The sequence below is a fragment of the Zonotrichia leucophrys genome, chromosome 6, assembly GCF_028769735.1.
Source record: "Zonotrichia leucophrys gambelii isolate GWCS_2022_RI chromosome 6, RI_Zleu_2.0, whole genome shotgun sequence".
Taxonomy (NCBI): Eukaryota; Metazoa; Chordata; class Aves; order Passeriformes; family Passerellidae; genus Zonotrichia; species Zonotrichia leucophrys.
Genome location: NC_088176.1, coordinates 33,387,601 through 33,406,345, shown reverse-complemented (window position 1 = coordinate 33,406,345; position 18,745 = coordinate 33,387,601). Strand labels below are relative to the sequence as shown.

Below are 18,745 nucleotides of genomic sequence, written 5' to 3'. Positions count from 1 at the left end.
GAGGCGCTCCCTCACGGCGGCCCTGAGGGGCGGGGCCACGGCGGGGGCGGGGTCGGTCACGTCAGGCGGGGCGGGGCGGGCAGCGGGAAGATGGCGGCGGCGGCGGGCGGAGGGTGGCCCGCGGTGTGCGAGAAGTTCCGCGCCGCCCGCACGCTCTCGGCCGTGGAGTCCCTCAAGGACCCCGAGACGGAGCCGTACCGCTCCAAGTACAGCGCCCGGGCCCTGCTGCAGGAGGTGAAGCAGCTGCTGAGCGCCGCCGAGGAGGGCGGCGAGGCGGTGCTGGCCGTGCGGCGGGCCGTGCTGGAGTACGAGCTGGGCGTCAACCACACGGACACCGAGGAGCTGTCGGCCGGCGACGAGCACCTGCAGCGCTGCACGCAGCTCCTGGAGCCGCACCGCCTCTCCCCGGACTGCGTGTCCCTCTACATCCAGGCCCAGGTGCGCTGCGGAGGCCGCAGGGGCCGAGCGGGGCCTGGGGGGTCCGGGCTGGCGGGGCCTGCGCTGCGCGGGCTGGGCCGGAGATCGCTGCCACGAGATCCAGGGCCTCTCGCATCCTGAAAGATGCTGCTCTTTAACCTTAATAAACACCGCGGCCCCGGCCTTAGTTCTTGCGGGAATGAATCATTCGCCGGTGGTGGTTGTTGGAGGGATGCTTGTCTGGTTTGAGCCTCCTGCTGCTGCCTCTGGGCATGCGGAGCATCTGAAATGTGTTCTCATTGTTGATAGAGCAGCCTGCTCTTCTGGAGAGACCGAGGCAAAACTTGTGAGAACTGTGCGAGAATAAATTAGAAAAAGGCCTCGCTACGTCCAGAATTTATTTGTGATACATTAACTCCTTGGTTGTCATAGTGATGCTGGGAGATGCTTTTGTTGATGCATTATCCTGAAGCGATAAATTGTTTGTTTTTCAGCATTGCCTGTTACATTGTGTCCCAGATGCATAAATACGGTTTTGTTGGTGTTTGAAGTAATAATATTTTCTCTTTATTCTGAAGAAAGGAATAATCAAAATTAGTTCTTACTACATGAAGATTCACAGAAGGGCCTTTACTGATCACTGTCATGGTAGCTGGTGCTCAGCGTCTGACTCTAGACAATGAAATAGTTTTCTAGTACATGAAATAGAGCAGTTATTTGGATATCTATGTCAAAAATGGTTGCCCTAATTAGAGAAGGCTCCGTAGTGCTTCCTCACCAAACTGTAAGGAGTTGTGGGCTGACATGGAAAGGTGGAGGTGAAATGATGACATTTTTGATTTAAAAGCAGTGATTGCCATCAGTGGCAGTGCTCCTCCACTTTTTGGGATGCCTGCAGTGTGTTACCCTGTCCTGACTGCTGTTTTGTAGCAAGAACCATTCCTTTTTCCTTGCTGGGCCTCTTTCTTGAGCCCCACTTGAGCTTTCTGAGCTTTTGCTCAGCTTGTGTTTGCCAGGCTGTGTCTGCTGGAGTCTGGTGTGTTCCTGTGCATGGCCTTGGGCAGAGTGTTCAGCTCATAAACAACATGTGATGTGCTGCCTTATAAAAACAGGGGAATGGAGCTGAAAGGGCCACAGGGCTGGCATGCAGCTACACAGTCTCGTTATTTTGAAGATTTTTTGGGGTTTTTTTTAGCCCTCTTGAGTTTTGTAACCGCGCTGCCTAGGATTTAAATTAGCACATCAGACATGGATCATTATTAACACCATCTTATTAATAAAAGTAGAAGTACTTTTTGTCAAAGTTGGGTTCACAGATGCAGTTGCTTTCATTTAAATTTGAAGGCAGTAGTCTGTAACTTTTGGACCTCAGAGGTTCCTTTAATCTCTTTCCATTGTTGAAAATATACAAGCATTCATTCCTAGCATATTTTTTTCTTGTTAATTTTTTTCTGTGGAGTCATGTTAACAAATTTCTGATTTCTTGTCTCTTTTTATGATATTTGTATGTGGTAAAGGCTGCATGAATTGGATGCAGAACATTATTTGAACACTCTAGTCCTTCTGTAGCAGAGTAAACAGAGAAGGACTGTGAGGTGCATTTTTAATGTGAAATTTGCTGTGTGAAAATCCCCTCCCTTTTGAGCCACTCACAGTGAAAATGTGTGGGCACAATTTCTGCTTTTTGAAATCCATTGTATTAGAACACACACATATATAAGGATGAAGACTGATGAATTGTTTGGAAAAAAAATGTGTATTTCAAATGGAATGTGACCATTTTAAAATTTTCTTCTACTTTTAGAACAACCTGGGGATCCTGTGGTCTCAGAGGGATGAAATTGAAACTGCACAAACGTACTTGGAATCTGCAGAAGCCTTGTATAATCAATACATGAAAGAGGTACAGTGTCAATGTCATGGCAGCTCTTCCTTTCACCTGCCACCTGCAGGTTAAGTAACCTTTGAAATAAACATGCAGTGGAATTCTGAGTTTCTGTGCTTTATGCTGGCTGCTGTGGTACTTTTGGCAAGTGATACAAGTTGTACTGCAGTGTAGAACAAGGCAAATTAGAGCATTGCTTGCTGATTTCAAAATAGAAAAAAAATTTGCTCCAAAATAATGGTCCCTTTAGAAAGCCCTTTAATAATCCAAAGTTAATGCCTGGTAGAATTTGGATTTTAATGAGGACTATCATTAAATGTTGTCTTGGAAATGCAGTAGAAATATCCATTGCTTTCAGTGGGAAAAGGAAGCAAAACTAATATTTGCATGGTTTGCTGTGAGTGTGCAGGGGCAAGCAGTTCAGTTCCATATCCAAGAGGACAATCCCACAGACAGCTGACCCTCTCATGCATATTAAACAACCTTTGGAGCTCTGGATGCTGCTGAGGATCCTACAAAGACTCCCTTGTGCTATTTTTAAGCTCTTTGCAAAGCTGTTCCTACACTGAGTTGCCCCAGGGACGGTTCTGGAGTGAGCTGAAAACATTTGTGGCCTTCAAGAAGCAGTAGCTGTGTCTCAGCACAGCTGAACGGGCTGGGCAGACCTTAATTTCATGAAATTACAGGTTCAGTTCAGGTTTTACCATGAAATTGGTTTCGAGTACTGATTATACTTGTGGAGACTTTTAGGTTTTTTATTTTATTAGTTGGTTACTGCCCTCTTTCCACCTTTGCAGCCCCAGTGATGGGAGAGGTAATGGATCTAGAAGAAAGCCTCACTTGTCAGCTTATTTCCTGCCCTCAGGATCAGCTGGGCTAACCAGAGATGCTGCATCTCTCTAATTAATTCCTGATGTTCAACTTTGATATTTACACCCAGCCCCAGCTACCACATGGCTTCCAAAAGCATCTGGCACTTGCTCCAGCTGTTATGAAATATAAATGGTATAATGCATTAAAGTGCTGCCAGGTACTTCACATTTGCACTGTAGACTTTTCTGAAACTTGAAATTTTTGTTAGTAGTGGTTACTGAATGTTTCTTCTGGGGCTTTGCTGCCTGACCAGGTGTAGTGGTTTTGGTTTGTTAATTTGAGATTTTTTGGTTAATGTATTAGTGACCGTGCTGGGGTTTAGTGTTGGTTGATGGTTAGTGTATTTTTTTCTTGTTGTGAGGTAGGATTAGGAGAAGGGTGAAGTAGGTTTAAAAGGGAAAGAAGAATTTATTAACAGCAATTAAAGGGTGATAAGAATAGAGTAAAACTTTTAGAATACTTCTGTTGCTGCCAGGTGTCCCCAAGGGGTAATAATTAGCATTGGCTCCATGACTCACAGAAGGCTCATCAATCACTTTCTACACTTATTAAGAAATACTTATTATACTTATTTAAAAAACCCATCACCCTTACTCATGACACAGGTGGGCCCAGCTGGTCCTGGAATCCAAACACCATCACCAGTGGCCAACCAAGAAACCTCCCTTAGGAAAGCAAATCTCCATAAAACATTCCACATGTGCACAACAGCAGGGGCAGCCAGTGGAGATAAGAATTTTCTCTTTCTTTTCTCTGATCTTCTCACAGCTTTCCACAGTGCCTGGGAAATTGTGCCTTGCTCTCTGCACCCACACTCTTCTCCTTAGAACTTTTTTATTCTTACTGACAATGCAAAGAAACAAAAGCTAAAATTTTAGTCAGTTTACTACAAATTTTAAAAAAATCCCAAATTTCTTTTGTTTTTAACATTTTTTTTTTTCACAAAAACACACACAACTCTCTAATACTAAAACCCTTCCATCAGTTTTGTAAGTACTTCCCATACAAACCAAAGCACTGGGGTTATTCAAACCTGCTGATCACTTGCCACACTTTCCCCCAGCATTATTTACCACTCACAGTTCAAGGCATTGTGCAGTCAAACATAGCTGTGCTTTAAGTCTGCTTCCTTTTAGAAGAAACCACAGGTTTATACAGTGATGTCAGCAGTTGTCTTTCCCAAATGATAAATCTGTGAATGTAGTGTTTGTGACATTCCCCATTTCCAGGCTGTCAGGGAGTCTTTGGTGACTGCTGATGATGGAGGCATTTTCCTGAGCTGATGGATTTAGTTCTTTACTGGCTGGGTCCAATTAACTCACAAATTGGGTGGTGTCTCCCCCTAAAGCAACACCAAGGCTGATGAAATCCACTTAGAAGGGAGAGTTGCAGAGCTCTTTCTGAGGATAAGTAAAGGTATAATGCTTGATATCAGATCTGTAGATATGCAGGAAGGAGGCAAGAATTTTGCTTACTGTGTCATTTCAGTTCTTTTCTTTGCAGGAATAGCTCTAGTCTTGCCAGAATAGAGTCCAAATCTTGTTAGAATGTTTGTATCTGAAGAAAACAAGAGGAGGAGTTAGACATTCACCTCATAAAAACTAATGAGGTGCAAAGACCTACAGATTAAAAGATCAGATACAAAAATCTGCGTGCCTCTGGTAGGTTAGACATGCTTTAGTTCATTTGTTACCGTGTGTTTCAGGTACATTTACTCATTTTTTAAGGTGAATAAAACACTTCTGTTAAAAGCAAGTAAATGAGTCTGTTCAGGGATTTTTAATGAGAAGCAGTACAAACACAGTAGGTGTTCATCTCTGTGAAGTGAGTGTGTTCTCTGCCCTTGTTCCTGCTCCTACCTCAGTCTGCATGAACTCATGAAAAGTATTTACTGAAGCTGATTTTTATTTGTTGCCTTACTTTCTCTTGGCTAAGAAAGAGATGGGGTTAGGAAAGGCTGGTTGGTGACATTAGTGACAATTGTCTTAGGGCAGGTGTGCACACAGCAATGCCCCAAGGTGTGTATTTGTCTGTGTAAAGGTCTGACAGAACTCATGGCCTGAAGAGCAAAAAGCTGCTTCTAATGATGGGAACTACCACAATTAATTAATACTTGCATGTAGGTTGTGCCTGATAGGAACATTCAGCAGCTTCATCCTCCAGAGACAGTGTGGCTTGGCTGGTTTGTTCACCTGGGTAAATGATCTTGCCAGCTCGTGGGCTCTGGGGGTCCCTTCAGAAGAACCTTCCCAGCAGCTCTGCTGAGCTCTCAGCACTTGCTGTTCTCTGCACGACTTCCTCAGGATGTTTTCTTGCTGCTCAGCACTGCAGCTGGGCAAACAGATATTTCACACTTGAAGGCTTGGTGTTAAATGGATGCCTCAAAGCCCAGAATGTTACTGCACAAACCAAAGGTGTCCTGCAGGCTCCAGGCTGAGCATCTCTGGTGCAGGCAGCGTGCATTGCTTTAAAGTACATAAGCAGAAGCCTCCTGCCAGCTGTGAGCTTTGTCATTGCATGTGGAATTGTGCCTTTCATCCTCTAAATCTCCTGAGTGTTGTGGAATTGCTCTGGAGAAGGGGCACTGAGCTGGGTTATGTAAAGCTTTGTTGAATTTGGGATTGGCAGATGGTCAGTGTTGTGTAGCCAGGAGAGGGAGCACTGTGCCAGAGGGAGAAATGCAGTTTGCTGAATGTGCCCTGTACCCTTGCAGGATGGAAATCCTCCCCTGGATCCCAGTGAACATTTCATGGCAGAAGAAGAGAAACTCACAGACCAAGAAAGATCCAAAAGGTGGGCGTTAAGCAGCATGCTTTTATTATTATTACTGGTTTTTTTTTTAATGATGAGTTATAGGAATGTGCCCTCTGTTGACAGAGTGACAAAACTTAAAAAGGAAATAAGCCCAGAAGTTTCTCTCCTCAATTAAGTGCAAAGCCACCTCCTAGGCCCAGGGGACTTCACCTCAAACTTAAGGATAGATAACTGGACAGGAGCCAAAAAGTCCTGCCTGGGCAATTTACTAGAAAAAGAAGAGAGCAAAGAAACCAATCACTTTTGTGATGTGTTTTACCAGGAGCAAAGACCTCCTGCACCTGGCTCAGTTTTCTCTGTTTGTTATTTTGCCTTTTGTTAAACCTTTTTGTTTCCAGCACTGCCACAGAAGCCACCCTGCTGATTTTGATGCCTCCAAGGGTAGGTGTGTTATAGGCCTCCAAGATTATTAGCCCTAGCTCCAGGAGGCTGCTCTAACAATGAGTATTTAGGGAGGGAAGCCCACCGTCTGAAGAGGCTGTTGTTGTTTTTCCAGGTTTGAGAAGGCCTACACACACACTCTGTACTACCTGGCCCAAGTGTACCAGCACCTGGAGATGATTGAGAAGGCGGCTCAGTACTGCCACACCACGCTGAAGCGGCAGCTCGAGTACTGCGGCTACTACCCTGTGGAGTGGGCACGGAATGCTGCCACCCTGTCCCAGTACTACCTGTCCAAGGTACCCTCGGGCTGTCCTGGTACCCCTAATGTCACTGTGCCTGTACCCCTAATGTCACTGTGCCTGTACCCCTAATGTCACTGTGCCTGTACCCCTAATGGCACTGTCCTGCTGTGCCTGTACCCCTAATGTCACTGTCAAACATCTCCTTGACACAGAGCTCCAAATGAACTGAAAATGGGTGTGACCGTGTTCACAGGGGTTCCAGGATGAGGGAAGAGATGAGATCTGACTCCTTGTTTCAGAAGGCTGATTTATTATTTTATTATATTAATAATAATTCTTTAATTTGTGTAGTTTTAATATAATTAATGTATTAATTTGTGTAGTTTTAATCTAATATTATTAATATAATAAATTAATATTTTATTCTTTTATGATATTAATAATCTTATATTAAAACTATACTAAAAGAATAGAAGACAGGATTTCATCAGAAGGCTGGCAAGGAAAGCAAAGGAATGGAATGATAACAAAATCTTGTGACTGACCAGAGTCTGACCCAGCTGACTGTGATTGGCCATTAATTAGAAACAACCACATGAGCCCAATCACAGATGCACCTGTTGCATTCCACAGCAGCAGATAACCATTGTTTACATTCTGTTCCTGAGGCCTCTCAGCTTCTCAGGAGGAAAAATCCTAAGGAAAGGATTTTTCATAAAAGATGTCTGTGACAAACGTGCCCCTATAAAACCACAAGTTGTGTTCTGACACAAAGCATCTGTCAGGTTTTGTCTGAAGAGGACATGGTGGCTTTCCTGTGGGGTTGTGATGAACAGGGCTGTAAACATGAGAAAAGCTCTATAGTTAATGAAGTATTAGCAGTGATGTGATGTTCATAAGTAAACTTTGGAGTTCTAATAATTGAATTTAAAATTCTTTCTTACATTGTTCTCTTACTATGAAATTTGAAAACAAAAAGCATCTCTTGAGGGCCAAGCTATGGCATTTTGTTTACAATAAATGATTATCCTTTGTGCCTTAGCATGTGCTCAAGAGTTGTTTGAACCTATGTGAACATGAAATGAATATGTGAGTTGGCAGCTGTTTGCCACGTGTTGACTCTAAACAATCCACTGTTAGGAAGTGCTTCAGCTTTATTCAGGAATTTCTATATTCCAGGCTATTCAGATGCTTAAAAGGATTCCTGCCCTACCTAAGGCAGTTGATGCTAATGTCAATAGTAACTCCTAATTTCCATATCTTTTTGATGCATTGATAGCAGCAGTTATTTAACAGTGCACTGCCAAATATGGGTAAAGGAATCGAGATCTGACTCAGTGTTGTGCCACAAGGCATCACTTCCTTCACCTCAGGGCAGCCACAACACTCAGAGCTTCAGTGTGCATTGCCAGGGTTAAAGGAAAGGCTTGGTGTTGTGGCTGTGGTACAGAAAACACAATAGAAAATATTGCATTCACTAGTAGGTGTGGAAAAATTGTGTTTTCTTCCAGTGCCTGGGCAATATGCTCCAGAGCCTCTCAGTTCTGTCATTTCCCTTGTGGTCATGTGTGCTCACTCTCTGAGCTGAGGGGTTTGGCCAAGTGACAGCAACCCTGCTAAATGCTGCTCTGTGTGTCTGTGAGCTGCTCACAGCCTGTACATGCTGCTCTGTGTGTCTGTGAGCTGCTCACAGCCTGTAAATGCTGCTCTGTGTGTCTGTGAGCTGCTCACAGCCTGTACATGCTGCTCTGTGTGTCTGTGAGCTGCTCACACCCTCTAAATGCTGCTCTGTGTGTCTCAGTGTGGAGAGCCTGGTTTAAGCATGGCTTAAGGAAAGAGGCCATGAAGGTATTCAGCTGAGGGAAATATAGAAGCCTGCTGTAAAGCAGCCTTTTCCAGGCTTGATCTTGTAAATAATTAGGTTCTCAGCTACTTTTTATATAAACAACAAGATTCTCAGACCGTTCTGTCCTTGGCTGCCACTGGGAACAGACGGCCAGTCTGGGAATAGATATGAAGGTGTTGAGAACCTTTCATATCATGGTGGGAACACTGATCTTGGTTTCAGTAAACTAACTTCAGGTATTGTAAACAAAAGGAGGAGCTGAAGTTTTCTCTACAGCCTGTCAGGAGCTCAGATTTTGCAATATGCATGAACTTAATTAACACTGTTATAAAAAGTGACTGATGGAGTGAATGAAACGGAGTCAGATGCGAAATCAACGAAGGTGGTCGCTCCCTCACTTCAACATCTCAGGAGCTGCTCACACCCTGTACATGCTGCTGTGTGTGTCTGTGAGCTGCTCACAGCCTGTAAATGATGCTCTGTGTGTCAGGAGCTGCTCACACCCTGTACATGCTGCTCTGTGTGTCTGTGAGCTGCTCACAGCCTGTACATGCTGCTCTGTGTGTCTGTGAGCTGCTCACAGCCTGTACATGCTGCTCTGTGTGTCTGTGAGCTGCTCACACCCTGTAAATGCTGCTCTGTGTGTCCCAGGAGCTGCTCACAGCCTGTACATGCTGCTCTGTGTGTCTGTGAGCTGCTCACACCCTCTAAATGCTGCTCTGTGTGTCTGTGAGCTGCTCACAGCCTGTCCATGCTGCTCTGTGTGTCTGTGAGCTGCTCACACCCTGTACATGCTGCTCTGTGTGTCTGTGAGCTGCTCACAGCCTGTCCATGCTGCTCTGTGTGTCTGTGAGCTGCTCACAGCCTGTACATGCTGCTCTGTGTGTCTGTGAGCTGCTCACAGCCTGTACATGCTGCTCTGTGTGTCTGTGAGCTGCTCACAGCCTGTACGTGCTGCTCTGTGTGTCTGTGAGCTGCTCACACCCTGTACATGCTGCTCTGTGTGTCTCAGTGTGGAGAGCCTGGTTTAAGCACGGCTTAAAGAAAGAGGCCATGAAGGTACTCAGCTGAGGGAAATATAGAAGCCTGCTGTAAAGCAGCCTTTCCCAGGCTTGATCCTGTGAATAATTAGGTTCTCAGCCACCTTTTATATAAACAACAAGATTCTCAGACCGTTCTGTCCTTGGCTGCTACTGGGAACAGACGGCCGGTCTGGGAACAGAGATGAAGGTTTTGAGAACTTTTCATATCATGGTGAGAACACTGATCTTGGTTTCAGTAAACAAACTTCAGGTATTGCAAACAAAAGGAGGAGCTGAAGTTTTCTCTACAGCCTGTCAGGAGCTCAGATTTTGCAATATGCATGAAGTGAATTAACACGGTTATAAAAAGTGTCTGATGGAGTGAATAAACGGAGTCAGATGCGAAATCAACGAAGGTGGTCGCTCTCTCACTTCAACATCTCAGGAGCTGCTCACACCCTCTAAATGCTGCTCTGTGTGTCTGTGAGCTGCTCACACCCTGTACATGCTGCTCTGTGTCTGTGAGCTGCTCACAGCCTGTACATGCTGCTCTGTGTGTCTGTGAGCTGCTCACACCCTCTAAATGCTGCTCTGTGTGTCTGTGAGCTGCTCACAGCCTGTACATGCTGCTCTGTGTGTCAGGAGCTGCTCACACCCTGTACATGCTGCTCTGTGTGTCTGTGAGCTGCTCACACCCTGTACATGCTGCTCTGTGTGTCTGTGAGCTGCTCACAGCCTGTACATGCTGCTCTGTGTGTCTGTGAGCTGCTCACACCCTCTAAATGCTGCTCTGTGTGTCTGTGAGCTGCTCACACCCTGTACATGCTGCTCTGTGTGTCTGTGAGCTGCTCACACCCTGTACATGCTGCTCTGTGTGTCTGTGAGCTGCTCACAGCCTGTACATGCTGCTCTGTGTGTCTGTGAGCTGCTCACAGCCTGTACATGCTGCTCTGTGTGTCAGGAGCTGCTCACAGCCTGTACATGCTGCTCTGTGTGTCTCAGTGTGGAGAGCCTGGTTTAAGCATGGCTTAAAGAAAGAGGCCATGAAGGTATTCAGCTGAGGGAAGTATAGAAGCCTGCTGTAAAGCAGCCCTTCCCAGGCTTGATCCTGTAAATAATTAAGGTTCTCAGCCACCTTTTATATAAACAACAAGATTCTCTGTCCTTGGCTGCTACTGGGAGCAGACAGTCAGTCTGGGAATAGAGATGAAGGTTTTGAGAACCTTTCATATCATGGTGGGAACACTGATCTTGGTTTCAGTAAACTAACTTCAGGTATTGTAAACAAAAGGAGGAGCTGAAGTTTTCTCTACAGCCTGTCAGGAGCTCAGATTTTGCAATATGCATGAAGTGAATTAACACAGTTATAAAAAGTGACTGATGGAGTGAATAAACGGAGTCAGATGCGAAATCAACGAAGGTGGTCGCTCCCTCACTTCAACATCTCAGGAGCTGCTCACAGCCTGTACATGCTGCTCTGTGTGTCTGTGAGCTGCTCACACCCTCTAAATGCTGCTCTGTTTTTCCAGGAATGTTTCATGGAGGCTCGACACTGCCTAGCAGCAGCCAGTGTCATCTTCAGCCAAGCTGGGCAGGTGCCATCTGCTGAAGACTGTAAGTTTATAAAAGAGTTTTGAATAAAATTCTTGTGAATTAAGCATCACTGAAGTTTAACAACATGTACAAAACTTATCCCAGTGTTAATTTCCTAAAATACTTTTCAACGGAGTTGAATGTTTCTGAAAAGTGACTGCTGCTACAGCTCAGGGTTGGCTCTGTAGAAAAAGTGCTTGTTTCTGGTGTTTCAGAAAGCAATAATCTAGTAAAAGTAAATTTAAAACAATATCCACTTCATCCATTTGGCTTTGTACACGTGCTAAAAGTGCAGTTTGCCTCAGTGATCAGAGGGCAGGGATTCAGTGAACCACACCAGATGTTCCCTGGGAAAAGCTTTAAAAAGGGAGCAAAGCTGCAGCTTCTAAAGCCCCAAATGCAGCGGGTGCTTGTGTTGTGCTGGATGCTGCAGCCTCATCTGGGGCTGCTTTTGGAGCTGTGGCTGCTCTCCTTGTTCTTTGGGCCTTGATGCAAAGGAGCAGCTTGGCAGTCCTGTGTGAACAGCAGGAGAGGAAACTTCTACAGATCTGACCCCAGTTTTAGGGCCCTGTGGTTCCATGGTAGTGTCATGCTCTGTTTTAGGGCTGGCTTTGCTCATCTACAGCATTTTTGTGTCTGTCTTGGGCTTCCAGCTGGTGGAGCTTTAATTCATGGGGAGGGAGCAAGTATGAGCCCACTGAGTTCTACCTTGCACCACAGAGGAGGAGTGATGGTCCCATTTGTTCTGTGAAATATTTGCTTATCCTGCCTTCCCTTCCTTTGCATGGCACAGAGCTGGGCTGTGCACTTGCAGAAGGTTCTGATTTACAGAAGGACCAGTACACAGTCAGCATTTCAAGCACTTTCATTTTATCGTGTTAATTGGGATATAAACTAACACAGGCATAATTAATAAATGTGCCTTTTCTTAGATTAGCAGCAGTTCTTAATCCCTTAATAAGAAATTCATTTGCTGTAATGAAAGATAATGAGTGCAGTGGGTCTGGGTGTGAAGTTGGCTCTTTATTTATTTGGTGATCAGAAGTGCTGCTCTCCTGTAGGAATGTCCTCTCATTGTTCAGCTACCTCACTGCCTTCTGCATGGAGACTGGGAAATGAGGTTTTGCTGAAATCTGGTTTATGAAAATGTCATCTTGAGACATCAGCAGTGCTGCTGTGATAGTGGGGAGACTCTGGGGAGAAAAATACAGAAGTTAGAGCTAATAAATGTTATGTTTGTACCAGGTAGCTTAACCAAAGGCAGTTCCCCCTGTTTTGTTCCCTTTTTTGGTAGCAAGTCTGGGCCCCATTGCAATGCAAATGCCCTCACCATCCTCAGACACAATTACTGGGCAGGCAGCTGAAGCTCAGAAAATGAATTATTATTATTATTATTATTATTCATTTTTTATTATTATCCTGATTTCTTTCTCTAACTACAGAGAGACCTGGAAACTTTTTCCAGTAAAACACCTTGAAGATGAAAGGTCTTTTTAAAGATACATTATGATCTATTTATTTTCAGAACTCATACATGACAAAGCCTTGTTAATCTATATGGGTTTCTACCAGGAATGGCAGTTTACAGAACTATTACATAAACTAACATGGAGAACATGTTTCTGTCTAAGCATGAGGAAAATTAAATACAAGTGTATTCTTTATATGGAACATTTGAGGGTCTTGCTGGAGTGCTGGACTTCTCATAAAGTTTTTATGTGTTTATGTCCATTCAGCAGATGAAACAGAGCCAGACCAACAGGACCTTCCAGAGAGGAAAGCTGAAATTGCAAGGTGTTGGATCAAGTATTGCCTGAATCTTCTGCAAAGCGCTCGGAAATTGCTTGAGGTAACAGAAAATTGTTCTGTGGCTGTCGTTGTCTAACAGCAAACTGAGGCTGCTCTGCTGTTTGCAAGGGGAGTCAGTAACAAGGAATAAGCAAAACAACAAATGCTTGCAGTGTAGTGAGTGTTTCATGGTATGGATTGATTTAAAGGCAGCACTTGAGAGTAAGCACAGGTAGGGGAGCAGCTCTGCAGAGTGATCAGTGCATTGCTTGTATGATTTAATTGTTATTAATGTAGTTTTATTTAATTATTGTTATTTAATTCTTTATTTTTGTGCAACTTCACAGAATTTCCTCCTCTCTGCTGCATTTTCTTGCAGCTTGATTTGATGTTGATAAGATTTCTGCTTATTTAACTGCTAGTAAGAACGTTGTCTTAATATGCAACAGTTTTCTGTGCTGATGTTCTCATTCGTCCAAGCATTTGATTAATTCAGATTTGATTCAGTTCACTGAATTTGTTTAAGTATTTCTTCAGGTGTTTAAACCAGCATTTGCTGAAAGGCTTTGTGAAGCAGAGCCCTTGGGTTTAACATTTATTCCTTTGCTATTTTGTCACACAGGGTAGGGAGACTGAACCACCTTAGTTTTGTGTCTTTTCAGAATTGATAATGCAATTTACATTATTATTTTGTTAATATAAGGCCTCATATATCAAAGATTTCTCTTTTGTTGTGTTGCTCACTAGTTTACATTTCAAAGGTGACTCAAAATGATTCAGTCTCTCTTCATAAGGCAGATTTGTTTCAATTAGCATGCTTTCTCATTTCAGGATAACATAGGAGAGCTGGATCCAGACAGGCAATTGGAGCTTAAGGCCCAGAGGAAAAAGGAAGAGGATGAAAAGGAGAAGGGCAGGAAGAAAGCTGTCCTTTTTGGGACAAGTGACATCTGTGACTCTGTCCTGGCCATGGAGGAGAAAGTGAGCAGCGTTTATCCCTTAGATTTTCAAGAAGCCAGAGAAGTGTTCCTGGTTGGCCAGAACTATGTTCAGGAGGCAAAGGAGTTCTTTCAGGTGGATGGTTATGTCACTGACCACATTGAAATTGTGCAGGATCACAGTGCTCTGTTCAAGGTCCTTGCTTTCTTTGAAGAGGACTATGAGAGGCGCTGCAAGATGCACAAGCGTAGGATAGACATGCTGGAGCCCATCTACACTGACCTGAACCCCCAGTACTACCTGCTGGTCCGCAGGCAGCTGCAGTGTGAGCTGGCTGACACCTACTATGAGATGATGGATCTCAAGGTGGCCATTGGCAACAGGTTAGAGAAGCTAGATTCACACACAGTTAAAAAAATCAATTCTCTGGCTCAGTTTGCAATCAAATACTATGAGCTCTTCTTGGATTCTTTGAGGAACCCTGATAAGGTGTTTCCTGAAAAGCTGGAGGAAGATGTTCTCCGCCCTGCCATGGTGGCTAAATTTCACATTGCACGGCTCTATGGTAAGCTCATTACTTCAGATAGCAAAAAGCAACTGGAAAACATGCAGACATCACTGGAGTATTACACATTTCTGGTAGACTATTGTGAGAAGTATCCAGATGCTGTCCCTGCCGTTGAGACTGAACTAGAACTCAGTAAGGAGATGGTGAATCTTCTCCCAGCAAGCATGGAGAGGCTGAGAGCAAAGGTGTCTTCATTTGTGTAAATGCTTGCCTGGGAGGCAGTGGCACAGCTCCCCAGTGATTGATAGAGGTCAGGGGCATCACCCAGAGCCTGCACCAGTGTAACCCTGTGAACAGCTCTCCTGGTCCCTAGCTCACCCACACTAATGGTGTCAACTCTAAATGTAAAGTAAAAGTCCAGCTCATGCTTTGTACTGTGTGTCCTATATGTAAATATGGACCTTTTCTCCCTCACAGCTTTTTCTTTGGTGTATGGTTCAGTTCTTAAGTGTAGTGCTGTATGAAAATAGTTTCTTTTAAGAGAATCTTCTTCTCTAAGAAATTTTGTTCTTTTAAACCTGAAGCACGTTCTTCCAGCTAGAAAGCATTTTATCTCTTTTAAGGTTTGTCCCCAGAAAACTTTATCAATGTGAAGGGAACTTGTTTTCAGTATTTATTTTGTATGTTGCTTGTTGTTCTTTTCCCTTGTTAATCAAAACCCAGTTGATAAAGACTCAATAAATGGACTAGCTTGGCTAAATGTTTCTTCAGAGTCCTTGGAGTTCTGTTTCCTGTGTCTTACTAAGATACAGTATATGTTTTTAATTTTGACCATCTTCAGTAAAAACACATGAGCAATTGTAGTGCCAGAAGCCAGAGTAAGAAAGGAGACAGATTTCTTTGTGGTGGGAGACAATGCTGTGCTCTTAACACACCGTGGAATATTCACAGGTCACAGGTCCTGGGCTCTGCTGCTCCTGCTAGAGCCTGGTGCCATGGGAGGCTTCTCTTGGTGCTGCTCAGGGAGTTCTTTGAGCAGGGAGCTCTCTGAATTGAAGAGATGAAACACAGGCAGAGCAGGAGGGGATGGGCAGAGCCTCCAGGCACACTGGGACTTTGTGCACTAGGGTGTTGTCATCTTGTTATCTCCTTATCTCAAAAGTTCCAAACCTTCTTGGTGTTTCATGGGCAGCTCTCAGAGCACTGACTCTTCCCAAAGCAGCCACTGACCCCAGCTCCCTTCTCAACACCACCCCACTCTTTTATAGACCCTTCTTCTCACTGGTTACAGCTGTGGCCTGGTAAAGTCAGGTGCCACAGACATTTTTTCATAAAATCTTTTCTTTTAGGATTTGTCCTTTCTGGGAAGCTGAGGCCCCAGAAGAAAAATGTAAACAATTATTATCTGCTGCTGTGGAATGCAGCAGGTGCATCTGTGACTTCTCTTCTGTGAGTGTTTGGATTTACTGACCACTCACAGGAGAGATTGTCCTTGCTTTCTGCCTGGACACAGAACCTTGTTTTTAGATTCTATTCTATCCTTAGCTTAGCAGCTTCTGAACTTTTCTCTCTATTCCTATTAGTATAGTAATAATGTAATATATATATCATATATCAATAAATCCAGCCTTCTGATCATGAAGCCAAATTCTCGTCTATCTCTCTCACCCTGAGGAACCCTCACAAGTCACTACAATAGTCAGGCCTGCTCCTAATCTTGGATAATTGGCCCAGCTGCAACTGCTTGGGGGTGAGATTCCTTTATACACAATCTTTATTTTCTTGCATTCTATCCCCTGCAGCAGTGCTGCCAGGGTGGGAAGGTGTTCACAGCACCAGAGGGCACTGAGGGAGAATGGTCCAACAGCTGGATTCTTCTGGAGATGGAAGGGGAGGAAACATCACGTTTGCTTAAAGGGTGTGAGGGGAAAGCAGGCACATCTGAATGGTAAAAATCCCTTCTGCAGGCTGGACTGCTAACCACAAACATACAGGCCAACAAAAAGTGGGTGCTGGAAATGAGCAGCTGCTTGTGTGCCTGTGGAGTCAGGGAGAGAGTGCGTGCACGTGCCTGGGTGTGTTTTTCTGTTTTACTAAATAGTTGTCTAGTCAGCCTCTAGGAGTTTCATTTCTGCAGTCAGATCTTTAATTCAGATTTTCCCGTGGCCTGAAGTAAGACAGCCCCAGTTTCTCAGTGGAACATTTCTCAGTAGGCTCTGTTGCACATTGTTTTTGTCTGATTTCAGTTAAAGCTAGTGTTTTAATTTTAGTGATTTCAGCTAGCTAGTGTGGTAAAGCTAGCACTTTTACCACAAACAAAAAGATTAAAATGACTTTTAGTTTCATATTCAAGTAGAAGGCAGCAATACATGTTTGGAGTATTGTTTGGGGTTTTTTCCTTCTATACTTTGAGCAACTTTTGTAGAGCATCATCATTAGTTTTCTTGTAATTTGGAGGAGGATAGTTTGTGGGCTATCCTAGCATAAATTATTTTTTTTCCTTCAAATACTGGTCTGAAGTAAGTGTGAAAAATGACCTGCAGGAAACTGCAAAGCTGAATGAAGTGCAGGGTGATGGATCCTTTTTAACCATCAGATTTATCCCTTTTAATAATTTGATGTATCCCTTTAAACCATCATCAGGTGTGCAGAGAAACTCCCTGAATCCACCAAAACCACAGAGAGAGCTCAGCAGACAGGTTGGAGTGGGTCCAGAGGTAAGAAGGATCAGAGCTTTTCCAGCACAATCAGTGTGATTGGAGAGCTCTCTCCTCTGGAGATGCCCAGAACACTTTGGCTTTCCAACTTTTAACAAAAATATATATTTCTCATAAATGCATATGGAGTTACAGAAAGCAATTATGCCAGTTCATCTCCTAGACTAAATGTTCAAGGCTCTGCCAGTTAATTCTATTTTATTACTGGAGGCTGCATCTGCCAGATGCTCAGCACAGAGTACTATGCTGTGCTTTTAAGGCATATCTTTTTAAAAAAAGGCCCTTTGAGTAATTCCTGTTTGTTCAATGATTTGAGAGAATGAACTTATGTAAGGTTCTGTATTTAGTTAAAAAAAAAAGGAGGTGGGGAGCTTGTTGGATTAGGCAGCAAAGCTCCCTTCAGGAATGTTGAGTTTTAACTGTAAAGTATGTGTGAGGTCAGGCATTTATTTCAAAGATTAATTGAAGATTAGGTTCCTGTGAACTCTGTTTAACCTGCATTTCTATTCCTTTCTGTACAGCAGAAACGTCTCACAACTGAAACCTCCTTTTTGTTGTTCTACTTGTTTTTTCTCCTTAGCCAGCACAAAGCAAGCGAGATTTACAAGAAGCCCCAGTTTCTGCAGAATTCCTGTCAAGTGTGAGATCAGAGCCATTACCTCAGTGTACTTCTTCAAATGTAACACTCATGAGAAGGGATTTGGTTTGATTAAAACCATTTTGGGTTTAATTGAAGTGCTAAATTCTTATGCTGGCTAGAGATGTGGTAGGTGTCACAAAATGGAGTGATGGGCAGGGTTGTTGAGAAAAATGCCAGTCACCTGTTTTTAGAATTTTAAAGGTTTAATAGTAATAAAATTGTTATAAAAATGGTAATATAATTAGAGTGGTAATAATTTAGACAATTAGGATTTAGGACAATATGAGACAATAAAAACAAAGAGTTACAGACAGTCCAGGTACCTCTTTCTGGGCAAAATAAGCCCGAAAAAGGACCCACGTTAACAGAGGATTAACCCTTAAAAGCAACAGCCTGTTGCAAATTCATACACCTCATCCATGATGCATAAATTCCATTTAAACACAGGATTCTGTCTGGGCAGTGTCAGCTTCTTCCTCTGAATCCTGACTGAGTCTCCAGGGCTGAGCAAGCAGGAAGAACTCGATAATGGAGCAATAAATTCTCTTTTTCTGAAACATTCAGGTGTCCTGTGAATGCTATCTGGTGTGAGTCCTCTCTTTAAAACAAGTATCTTACATAGCACAGTTTCTATTTTAACATTTTGTTATAGCCTAAAACTATATTTAACACACTACTGAAGAAAATGAATACAGCATAACTAACAGAACACATATAATATTCATTTGAATATTTGCAAAAAGCCAGTCATAAAATACACATTTTTCACAGGCTCGGTGTGGATGGTTTCCTGCTCTGTGAGCACATCAGGTGTGTCAGTGTGATGGTGCTTTCACCTCCAGAAACGCTGTGTGAGCCTGGTTAGCCCTGACAGCAGGCAATGAGAAACAGCATTGAGTTTTACTCAACACATGCCTTTCCCCAGCTCACTTTTGTTTTGGGGTTTCCTTTTCCCTCAGCACAGAGGGGGCAAAGAAGACTTTGCTTGCGTGTTTGTACAAAAGGACTGAGATGGTTGGTGTTTCCTGGATGTTTTCTGAGGAGCTGTCCACTGCAGGATGCCCAGATGTGCTCCTG

General features: G+C 43.7%; 1 protein-coding gene across 2 annotated transcripts; it reads left to right on the top strand.

Annotated features, from left to right (window-relative positions):
* The first annotated feature begins 83 nt into the window (after window positions 1–83).
* On the top strand, window positions 84–15,086 carry KIFBP (kinesin family binding protein). Of its 2 annotated transcripts, none has more exons than XM_064716979.1 (7): window positions 84–438; window positions 2,222–2,320; window positions 5,889–5,968; window positions 6,486–6,669; window positions 11,013–11,097; window positions 12,813–12,925; window positions 13,696–15,086. In XM_064716979.1, exons 1-7 carry the CDS (start codon window positions 91–93, stop codon window positions 14,572–14,574), a joined length of 1,788 nt encoding a protein of 595 aa, XP_064573049.1. In that variant the 5' UTR covers window positions 84–90; the 3' UTR covers window positions 14,575–15,086. The 2 variants fall into 2 exon arrangements, with proteins under 2 accessions (XP_064573049.1, XP_064573050.1); XM_064716980.1 differs by having other exon boundaries at window positions 90–438; window positions 12,816–12,925.
* The last annotated feature ends 3,659 nt before the right edge of the window (window positions 15,087–18,745 follow it).